Genomic DNA, 12,047 nt, shown 5'->3' on the forward strand with positions numbered 1-12,047 from the left:
GGCGGGGAATGTTTGTGAATCAATATTACGAGATTGTATTGAAGGTACATGAAATATCATCATCTCTCTGCAATGTTAGATATCCACGTACAATTAATCACTCTAGGGCCAGAACGGCTAAAATCAATGTTGATATTTTTGAATAGAACGTTGCAGAATTGTTGATCGAAAATAAATGAAGTCCCGTAAAAATGACGTCGCGAAAATTGCAAACTATATTATTGTGGAAGCGATTCATCATCAGCAACAAGTATTTGTTTGTATTTTGAGAAATGCATGGTAGCATAATAATTGTAGTGTGGTAGAGTTCATGAATTGCCGTTTCATGAATTAGTTTGAAATTTACTCATAGAAGTCGCTTGATTTTTAAAGTAGTCTTCCGTGCTGATTAACTTACTGTACTGACATCGATTCATGATCTCTTTTCGTATAGCAAATTAGTAAACAAACATATCTGCAATCACGTGATGGTTTCACTGTCGTCGCCAAAGTAGTCAGAGATTATCTGATCGCGTGGGATGTATTGCGCTTGTTGGATTATACTAAATAACTAATATTTAGGCATTTACTCTCTTTTGAGATCGTTATCTCCACATTTTACTAGATATGCATGTAAAATTGGACCTATTCAGCTGTCGTCGCCACATATAATAATATTATATAATATACTGGAATAGAATCACGGGAGTTATATCCAGAATTACATCAATAAATGCCAAAATCCTTTATTTGATGAACGATAAATATAAAAAACGGAACTGATAAAATTGTGTTTACTTTGTGAGTTTCCGAATCCATATTGTGATGTTCAGTACAGCCGTTTTATTAATCAGTGTGTATTGATCAATAAATGTTTAATCACCAACGCAATGACTTTTAGAACTATATCTCCAGGATTCAGGTTAGGCATACAATCATGAGGTATTTATTTACTTGTCCAACATTGTACCATATTGCAATTGGGAAGTACAGCTAGGTCTATACCAGGCGAACCAGAATTATTTACAAGAATTCCTGAAATGCCAAACGTAATAACCGCAATTGTGGATGTGCCGGGCTTCCTTTAATCATATGTAACAGTTAAATGAAGGATAAAGTGGCGTTCCTGTCTCATACCATATTTTACTGGGGTGGCCAAACTTAAGCTCGCCAAGTTCCCGCGGCTCATTGAGCCTTTGATTGCGACTATTGAATGATTGGACACGCATGCAATTGCCTACCTAGTCGAGAAGTTTACCTTCGCCGTAAAACAATGAATTTCATCCAATATCAACTTTTTGCGTTTAAGCAGTTAGAATCGATGTGTACAGCTTCATTCCCGGGTACTGTTAAAGTGCCGACCTGATCACATCGTGTGATGGTCCTTTAATCTTGTGGGGTTGCTGGTGGAGTTATCTTAGTAGCGCTAGGTACACAGGCGTGCCTATGGTTAATTTCCGCGTCGGAATTTAATCTGGTCTCTTGATCCCCCGTCTCGCCGAACTAACTCAGTGAAAGACCAGATATCATATACCAGAATCAACTTAAAAAAGAAACGATTGTAAAGTAATGGAAGGGAGATCAACTTTAACATCGAAACACTGTGACTTTGGACACTAGGCCGAAATGGGTGCCGGTTAAGACACCGTAACTGGTCGTTTCAGCATCGTCCTATCTGTTTGTTGCGTCGCATTGTGTTGGTAGGTCGGTTTTGAGGTACTCATGGTGTCTGTCGACTACTGTGGTCATTTACAGCAGGCCGATATTCTTCATTTTTATTCCGTAACTGCCGAATGATATATACGGCTTATATAGGCTTATGCAGGCTTAGGCTTTTTGTAATACACCGCTTACGTGGAGGAGGTGGCGAGGAGGAGCCTATAATAATCGTCCACAACTTAGGAATTGGAATACTGAATTCGACCTCATTCGGACTCGGACCCGCTACTCCTTGGTGTTGCAGCCGCGGATTATACCACTGCGCTATCTCGCTACATTCGCAGTGTGTCTTTGGTATCGCATAGTACGTTGTGTGTGCCTCGAACGGATCGATATATATATAATCCGACGGATATTATAACTCTACATTGTTGACGATTCCATATTAATTAACTCCAAAACTGCATATCATTATGTGTCCTTATTTTATTGCCTGCACACGACAAGGTCGATAGCCACTGCATTTCACTAAAATGAGGCGGAGGACATTTATCGAAACTATACTTCATTACTGGCTGAATCCATGAAAAAATCTTTTGTAAATTGATCGAATCCATGATTACATTCGCGTTATATAGCTTGACTTGTTAGGCTTTGCAAATTGCGAGTAGGCATAATTCAGGTAGTTCAGATATCTACGATGTTTGCATTTTGAGCTAACTAGAGCAATATTACTTCTAAAATTGCGATGAAATATTAAAGCATGTTCTGTCGTCGGCGCGCGCTCTTCTAGGTCCGCGGTTCGGTTAAGATGAAGTTAAAACGTCTAAAATCACGACTGTGTTTTCTTGACGGCAACTAAAAGCGACTGGACCGCATTGGTTGATCATTGATCAATGATTAGCGCGGGTAATCAAGGTACTCAAGGAGCGGTACGATACACTAATCAACATGGATTACAGGAGCAAGGATTCCCATTCATATTAATCGACATCTTCAAAATTTTGGTATCCGTACCAGTATGTGTAAGCATTACCAGTTTTTGCTGCTGAAAAGAAGAGGCGAATGCCCTGCCTATACCTTTATTACCACTGACGACCTGAGGTGCTATAGTAGAGTTACTTTGGATTGAGTCATATTCGTTGTATTGTATTCCTTACCTTCGATTACTTGTATCGTTCAATTTTCTTTATAAATAGAAGGATTATTCTTTCAATCGACAATCTAGAATATATTCTAATTTACTTCATTATTCTTATCATTCTATCGGCTACACTTCCTGATTTTATGTTACATGATTATACCTCTAATTGTCATCAGAAATAGACTTTCGGCACTCGTTCATATTAAATGGAATGCGCGGATTTTCAAGACAATAAGACAATAAATTTGGCTGTAAAATTAAGGGTGCGCGAGAACAAATATTTTAAACCCACTGCGATAGTTACAACAGCGAAGGTTTCCCGGGAATTTGACTGCACTGCACTTTGGCAAAACGCGATACCACCGCGATAATGGCCGGACCTGGACTCCTTCTTGGATGGTATCCATTATTGAAAATAGTTTGTGTACGTGTACGTCTTTTGCTCTACATTACGCTGACTAGATCGTTGTGCCTATGGATTTGAACGAAATGACTGTTTCTGTGAACATCAATCATAAACAAATCGCCAAATGTGACTCAGCAAAATATCTTGGCGTCACCATTGATTCCAAATTGTGCTGGAAGCAGCATATTGAATGCACAATATCAAAACTAGCTCGGTGTGTGGGAATAATGACCCGTCTGCAATCTTTGGTTTCCAGATCAGTACTAGGAACCATCTACTTCTCTCTTTTCCACTCTCATCTGCAATATGGAATCGTAGTATGGGTAAATACATGCGCAACATTTTTGTACAGAATTCGAACCCTGCAAAACCGTGCGATACGGCTGATCTCATCTGTACCTTTACACACCAATTTGTCGCCTTACTACCGTAAGCATCGAATTTTGTGAGTTGATGAAGTAAATCGCTTCGAAGTATCAAAACTTGTTCACAAATACTTTTCCAATAGTCTGCCTCCTGTGTTTGATGACTTTTTCATACCTGCGAAAAATGTCCATTCCCATTACACGAGATCCTCGTCAAAGGGAAATATCTACTTACCCCCACCCCCATAGAAACCTAACTAAGAGATCTATCGACTACTCGGGACCTATCCTCTGGAATGCATTACCACCACATGTCCGTGAATTGCCTTATAATAGATTCAAAAAAGACCTGCTTGATCACCTCCTGTCGTTATACTACTAACACTGTTGCCCTACCTTGCCCAGACATTGCTTCATTGATCAATTGCTACCATCGTTTAATTTTTATTCTATTTTCCTTTTTTAACTAAACATGTTTTACAGCCATACTGTTCAGAGTCAAGTGTACCTGTTTGATGCTGGTGTGATCAAACTAGATGACCTTCACGGTCTTATCGATCATTCCTATCTAATACCGAATACTGTGCATGCATATTTTCTGTAAAACCATCACTGCCGTTTGTTATGTATTTTGGTTGGATGAAAATAAAGACTCTCCCTCTTTCTACCGGATTAATGGTTCGGTTACCTAATTAAATTATAATATCTTGGCAAGGGGCGGAAACACTGCCCAGTTCTCTGAATATCCAAGTAAGTGGTTTGACAACTTGTTCGAGTTCAAACTCGAAACGAATTCCCACCCCCTCGCATATTTACCGAGCCGAAACAGAGGATATATAAACGAATTGACTAAAGAAAGATCATTATTCCGAGACGGTGCTCGGTAAACCGGTTTCTGGGAGTACTATTCAGTAGGGATGGCGTGAACGTAGGGTTCACGTTCGCGTTCTGTGTGTGAACCTCAGAAATTTAGAGGTTCACGTTCACAAATGAACCTTGGTAGGATCTGTACTGTGAACCTCTTTCAGAAATTACAATTTTCGCGTTATTTTATTATTTTTCGTTGAAATTTATTGCATTCCAACTGCGGGCCACTCCATGCATGGTGCTGGTACCAGTAACCGTACATGCACCTTTACAATCTCAAAATTTTTGCTTGCTTTGTTACAAAAGTTTGATCAAAATATCCAGCTTTCCGTTTGTGAATATTTAGTGACTCTATGCTATGAGCTTGACCCACAATCACACAACATCAAGAGCGAAATACACAGGCTGGTAGCCAAGTCACAAGGCTCCGAGTCACAAGTCAGGCTCACTTTTTTGTTAAACCCACTGATATACCTCTGTTTGGTGATATCGAATAGTTCGCATTTATAATAAACTAATTTTCGTCACTTTTAATAGCTTCTGGTCGCATTTTCAAGTAGCATTACCAATAGACGAACTCCAAATAGGGTGGTTATACTTTACTACTCTTCGAAATTACAATGAAACGTCGCTCTTGGCCGTCTGAGTCTCGAGTAGGGCTGGGCACAATGATTCGAGTAATCGAATCTGATTCGAGTATCAATTTTAATGATTCGAGTCAAGTAGTAAAAGACGAGTTTTTCGAGTACTGGAATTATACGCTTCTCGCCACTGAAAGTTAATTTGTCAACAGCAATTATAGTGTCGAACTGTCGATACCAATTTTCACTGTTGAAGCCTCGAAACCTTGACTGGCCGTATCTTAGCATACGAAACATATAGTACAGAACAAAAACGCTACTGGAAATACCACATTTCCGAAGTCTTGGCCATCCCACAACATTGTCACCAAGTGTAATAAAATCGGTACGGTCGAAAAAATACCAAAGTATCTTTAATGTAATGGATATCAGGTATTATATTCTTTGTGGTCGCAAAAAGGTACATATTTGAACTTCGACATATTAACTCAGTTATGGCGTCATAATGAGTGATACTCGATTACTCGACTCGACTCGAAGCAGATTACATGATTCAGAATCGAATCACTTAGGTACTCGATTTTGCCCAGCCCTAGTCTCGAGTCATGCGTAATTCGATTTATCTCCGTATTTTGAGAAAATGACTCGAGTCAAGTCGAGTCATCAGAAAATCGTGACTCGCGTCCGTGCACAATAATATATGCTATCACTTCACTGAAATGTATGGTTGGAATTGACAATATGACGTCACCTGTCGTCATGAGGTTCACGTTCGCGTTCACACAGAACCTTTCAAAAAGGTTCGCGTTCAAACGAACCTGAACCTTTCAGAGTTCACACCATCCCTACTATTTAGGGTTGGAGCGCACCCTTGAAAGATTTCGGTTCGTGTACGTGAACGTTTTTGAACGTTTCTGTGTGAATGCGAAGGTGCACACGAATCCATGACGTCACATGACGCCATATTTCCAATTCCAACTCTACATGTCCGGGTTATTGTTATTATTAATAATAATGTGCACGATAACTATAGCGATAGCTATAACTATAGCCACATTATGCAACAATGCTGACCTTTCAAACGTCGTCAGATGTATATAACTCGAACAATAAAATGGCCTAATAAGTATATAAAATACTTATCTTCCGTCGCCTGGTCAACAATTTAGACGAGGACTTGCAAGGGGGTGTAAGCTTCCGCCTGAACCTTTCTGGCTAGACCGGAAAATGTTTAAAGCCTAGTCTGATTAATGCTACATTGATATTGAACAGAGTGAAAAATCGGATTCTGTACTTGCGACGGATATCACCTCAAAAACATGTTGTACGCTCGCCAACACTCCAGTCGGACGCATTTGGATTTTATGATACTATAAACATATCAAATCGAGATATGTCACGTATGTCTGATTCAATTATTACATTAGGCATGGATGAATTCTCTATATCAATTTTGTTGATGTAAATAATTGGTTGGTTTATTCGCTAACTACTGACATGTAGTGCATTTCATTCTTGCACCAGCGCGTCACTATAACTATTGATAAACGGACAACTGAATATTTCTAGCAAACTTACGAAAAAATATTATTTGAAATTGGCAAGTTGCATGCTCGTTTAGCGGCAAATACTTCCAGATTCTTGCGCAGAGTCATCCGAGGTTGAAATGCAAAGAGTTTCAACCAAAGATGTCGGATAATACATGGAAAAAGTATACAGTGCCGAACCTACCAAGGTTTCTTTTATCAACGCGAACCTGTAAATATCTGAAGATCACACACCGAACGCAAACCTGAAACTCACGATAACACCATCCACTACTTTCCGTAGGATCAACTATTTTCGCCTCCTTGATTCTTGAAATTGCTCACTGGGGCTTTATCTACCAAGTTGAGAACCACTGGTGTAAGTGAAGAAATCCCACTGAGCTACAGATAAACGGCGAGAGTAACTGGTAGACCGTAGCATTAATCAATACCCATGAAGTAGCTCTAGGTCAGGGGTTCTCAACCCGCGGCCCGCAGACGTTCTTTTTGCGGCCCGCGACATCTTTCATCATGAACGCAATTATTAGTGGCACGGTATTGTCAGAGGTGGTCAGTAACGAAGTACTTCTACTTTTGAAGTACTTGAAGTAGATTTTTCCTACTCACACTACTTTTAAGTAGTTATGATTTTAGACTACTTCTACTTCTACTTGACAGTTTTTAGTTTTGTAGGCAAAATAGGCGTAGAATACCTACTTACTTACTTACTTATGAACCACCACTCCTACTTCTACTTGAGTAGAAATTCAGGCGTTATTTCTACTTCTACTTGAGTAGCGACGGTGACTACTTTGACCACCTCTGGGTATTGTTACATATCAATTTAGCTACTTGGCTCTCTCATCGCACCGTCTCTGTTTCACTTGATTACTCATTCTTTGATGTGTTCTGGATTCTTGATATACGCTCGAGTTTAGATTGTTATTGTTTTGAATCGCTATTCGGCTGGACTCTGGTTCAAGGGGACCCCGCTTCGTAGTATACTTTTATAGAGTGTTTCACTCACCGCGAATGATTTGAACAGAAACAAGAACAAGGAACGGGACATTAAACGTCGAAAACTGGGTTTGTAACTCTGCGCGCAACAATGGATATAAACGGAAAACCAATGTGTCATATTTGTCGAAAAACACTTGTAGTAAAGAAGGGTTAGCGGCTTACAATGATACCACGACAGTTTTTTCTGGAGTTATACATATCACCTGATCTAAGAAAAAAACGCTGCTACCTAGGTGTCAAACCAAGCAATTCAAATTTCGAGACATTGTTAAAATTGCCGACGACGTTACAGGCGCATCGTTCAAAATTGGTTGGAATAACGATAAACCGAAGAAATCTGCTAGAGAAGGTGTATTTCAATTAAACTTTAATATACTGTGGGAATATTTGCTGTTTGCCAAGGACAACATCACCTGACAAATTTCGACGCTACAGTTGTCTGATTCAACCGTGACCAGATGAGTAACAGCAATGTCAGTTGATCTTTTACCGCATGTTCTGAAACACGTTGCCGCGAAGACTACTCTAGCCTCGCATTGGACTAATCCACTGGCTCCACATACATTGCAGAGCTAATTATTTGGGTGCATTTATCAGAGGAAGCATATTTGCAGCAGAAATGCTGGCGGGGCAAAAGTGGGGAGGGACCAACGAAAAACATCAACTTGATACAGCCGACTTTTGTAACTATGGAATGAAAGGGGAAGGGTTGATTGGTTTGCTCAGAAATGACCCCGAACGCCAGACTTCTCATATATTTGCGAGCTTAAAGTGATAATTGCATCAGTACCGAAAAAGTGACAGTAATTTAATGCTTGCTCGCTCACGCATTGAAACAGAGAGTTCGGTTCTCTAGTGGAAGAGTTCGAAGGTCCATATAACGACTTGCACGCTCCATGAAGGGAGTTACTTGCGCCGCTGGAAGATACTTATTCTAACAAAAAACAGCAACTGCAAACTTACGAACGCCGTCCATCAATGCTTTAGAATTCATAAAAATGTCCTAAATGCCCGTATACGATCGGTAGATAGGGTACAGAAGCCCAAATTTAATAGTAGCCCAAAGAGACATGGTAATAATGTTCTGCGGCCCGCAGCGTCATTTACTGTTGAAATGCGGCCCGTTGGCTGACGATGAACTGAAAAGTGTAACATATTTTTCAAAGGCAATGAACCTGAATTGTAGAATTCGTTATTTCTAATTATTTCAACTAATCATAATACAAGTGAACCACTGTCAAGATTTCAATCATTAGATCATTTTCAATGAGGAGTTGACTAGCGACAAATGTATGAATTCATTGCGCTTCGTAAATAATGTCAGTATGCAGTAAAGCAAGGGTATGCAACTTACATATGTACTCATAGATTTACAATAACTTGAACTATAGAGTATGACTGGAGTGACGACTCGATTGTTCTCCCATTGTTAGCCGGCAGAATGGTCACGGTCAGATGGATGCACCCAAAACAAGATCGCTCAGTGCTTGTTTCAATGGCGTTCAAGGCGATTCGTCGTGTATTTCTTGAAATTGCGTCGGAATTAGTTATAGAAAGTTCAACATTTAGGTAGCGGTGGCGAGTCGTTATGACTAGTGAATAATACTGTGTAGCCTATGTTACATTTCTCACGAGATTGATGTGATATTGTGGCTTCGATCCTTTGTAGAGTTTGCTACGTATATGAATATAATGACGGAAGATACAGAATATCTGGTTCGTGTGCATTGGCTATTGTGAGATGAATTCATGGAAAGAAAGACTGAAGAATACTACAAAGTGAACAAGTGGAAAGATCTTGAACCATACCGATATGCAATTCACAATATCGTTGATTGAAAATATGTCCTATATTAACTGCAGAAACTCGAGTATGAATATAACAAATAATATTGTAACTGTCTTGTAGTCTTATATAATGCCTGTCCGATAACCGCAGAAACTTGAGTATGAGTAGCAGGACCGTAACTGCCGCACCCCAAACCCCCCAATTGCGCAGGGCCCGAGCTCGAAGGGGGCCCAAAATTATTTCGCGAATTAGCATAAATTATGGAGTATTTTTCAAAAAATTTTCGCGCTGCGTGCGATTTCAAGTTGCCAACTTTCTTAGGTATTTGGTAGCCTACTCTTCCCAAGACAAAATACGCAGGATTTATCGAAATGGACATATCGGCGAGACATTTAAAGTTTTAGAACATGTAACATGCGACTCCAAGAAGTGCGCCAGAACGATCGGCAGCGAGAAAACCTCGGCCAAAAAGGACTGCCCGCTTACGCTGGCCGAAAACTTCGTTATATATGCAAAATGCATATAGGTTTAATTGTCCATAGGCGCCTAAATGACTCGCGCCGAATGTTCCTGTCTTGACAATCTGAACCTCAGAAGACAAATACCATTCCGCAGGGAAAAATTGTACGCCCGTAAAGAAATACCAATTCGAAATCGTGTGCGTCGTTAGTCTAGTACATTTGGGCGATTCTGTATTTTTTGATGTAACAGACTGGAGATCACGAAATGACATCATGAAACGAAGTCATACCAACGGGGCCGCCCGCCCGGATATGTTTAATCATTATTTACGGGCCCTACAGTTTCCAAGCCACCTCATTCAGCTCTACCGGTAAATCTGACAACGTGAACAGAGAGAACAAGAAATTGATAGCAATATAGGCCTATATGCAATTCCCAATATTATTGACCGATTTTATCATGAATTATCGAATATTTTCGCGCTTCGGGTAGACTCACCAAACTGTGGCCCTTATTTCGTAACAAAAGCGAACAACGTGATGGGGGGAGGGCGGTTTATCACCCTATGGGGGGCCCATGACCAACGTTTTTTTTTGGGGGGGGGGGGCTGACGAAGTGCTGTTACGGCCCTGATGACTAGAACAAGAGAATTGTGTAATGGTAATGTTCTGCTTGAGCTCGACTCACAATAGCCAGAGCTTACTCCTTGAAAGTGTTCAAAATCGCACTTGAAGGGAACTCGTTGTCATTGCCAAGAACACAGGAAGACGTCTGCCGGTCGACATTAGTAGTAAGCCAATGCACCACGTCAAGGTTTCGACCAACGCATTGGTTTCCTTTTTTAGGTAGAGAACCTCAATGTGGATAGGCAGCACTTGCCACAGAGAGAAAAAACTACCATACTAAAAGAGCATATTGTTCATTTTTTTTCAAGCCATCTCGCAAACTTTTGGGAAATATGTAGGACTTTTTTAGCTTCTCATGCAATGCAAACTTTGCAAAATTGTGAGACAAGATGTTATTCAAGTGTCTCATTGCCTTGTCCATGACATCCTCAACCTCATTTAGGTCTGAGCCAGATTGAAGTGACACAGTATGAATTAATTTGTTATAGAATGGATCACAGTGAATTGCGTCAAGTAGCCTACCCTGAAAAAATTGATCTTTTTCAGGGGTTTTGCCATTTCTTTACTGTGGATAACATAAAAGCGGAGAACCATGCAATGAAACTGTTCAGACGGGCTCTTCAATCCACCGACATTCTTCTGCATCACTTTAATGAGGTTTCCCGATGGCGCTGCAGATGTTAGGCATGTGGCAATTGCTTCGTTAGCTTGCTTAGAAATGGCTCCCAAAAGCACTCCACCAATATATTCAAGTATGTCTAAAAACATGTCTAAGTTTTTCCATGGAAAGGCAAAGTAGCAAAGGCTATTTACTTACCAGATTCCTTGCTGTTGACTCCTCCAATCTCTGCGATTGGATCCTGTTCTTTACCGCACACGAGAGAATCAAACATCTTCAAAAGTAATACTGAAGCTGGTAATTGCGGCAAACCCAGCAACTTGTTAGCTTGGTGACAGATATTAGAATAATGTTGATAAAATCCGTCAACACCAAGTTTGCAATATTCAGAATGGAGTTGTTTCACCAATGCAACAGCTTTGGTCACGTCTAGTTCCTCGAATGATGGGGCGCATTCAAAGTATTTTTTGCTATTTACACAAGCCCTCTTCAAAACAGCAATTACAGCATCCTCAGATATATCCCAAGTACTGGTGGGAACTTTATGATTTTTGTAATGTTTTTTCAGAGCTTTCACAGTCGGAAAGGATGCTTCGTATTCCTCACAAAGCACACCTTTCCAGTTATCGAGTCCTTCGAAACATTCTTCAATTTCCATTTCAGTTAGTCCCTCCCAGTCATCCCAAAGTGATGCAGCTGAATCAGTCATGACACCGATTTTTATCCGTGACGAAATATGATCTAAATCTGGCGAAAAATATAACAGAGGCTACACGGTATTATTCACTAGTCATAACGACTCGCCACCGCTACCTAAATGTTGAACTGTCTAACTAATACCCACGCAACTTCAAGAAATAGACGAAGAATCGCCTTGAACGCCATTGAAACAAGCACTGAGCTATCCTGTTTTGGGTGCATCCATCTGACCGTGACCATTCTGCCGGCTAACAATGGGAGAACAATCGAGTCGTCACTCCAGTCATACTCTATACTTGAACTTC

At 40.3% G+C, this 12,047-nt stretch overlaps 1 protein-coding gene across 1 annotated transcript; it reads right to left on the reverse strand.

The window, feature by feature from the left end:
• Positions 1-8,936: 8,936 nt before the first annotated feature.
• LOC145445585 (uncharacterized) lies at positions 8,937-12,047 on the reverse strand. The gene is made up of 2 exons (XM_080323778.1): positions 11,242-12,047; positions 8,937-11,182 (listed from the first exon to the last, which is right to left on the reverse strand). Exons 1-2 carry the CDS (start codon positions 11,750-11,752, stop codon positions 10,899-10,901), a joined length of 795 nt encoding a protein of 264 aa, XP_080179904.1. The 5' UTR covers positions 11,753-12,047; the 3' UTR covers positions 8,937-10,898.

Source organism: Botryllus schlosseri, chromosome 1 (genome assembly GCF_051294905.1).
Source record: "Botryllus schlosseri isolate E-star chromosome 1, Bs_hap1, whole genome shotgun sequence".
NCBI lineage: Eukaryota > Metazoa > Chordata > Ascidiacea > Stolidobranchia > Styelidae > Botryllus > Botryllus schlosseri.

Excerpts from the sequence above, each read along its gene's own strand:
- LOC145445585 (XM_080323778.1), bottom strand. The coding sequence starts at position 11,752 with ATGACTGATTCAGCTGCATCACTTTGGGATGACTGGGAGGGACTAACT. Across the intron at positions 11,183-11,241 it reads AGTCAACAGCAAGGAATCTG|ACATACTTGAATATATTGGT; the intron begins GTAAGTAAATAG and ends ACATGTTTTTAG.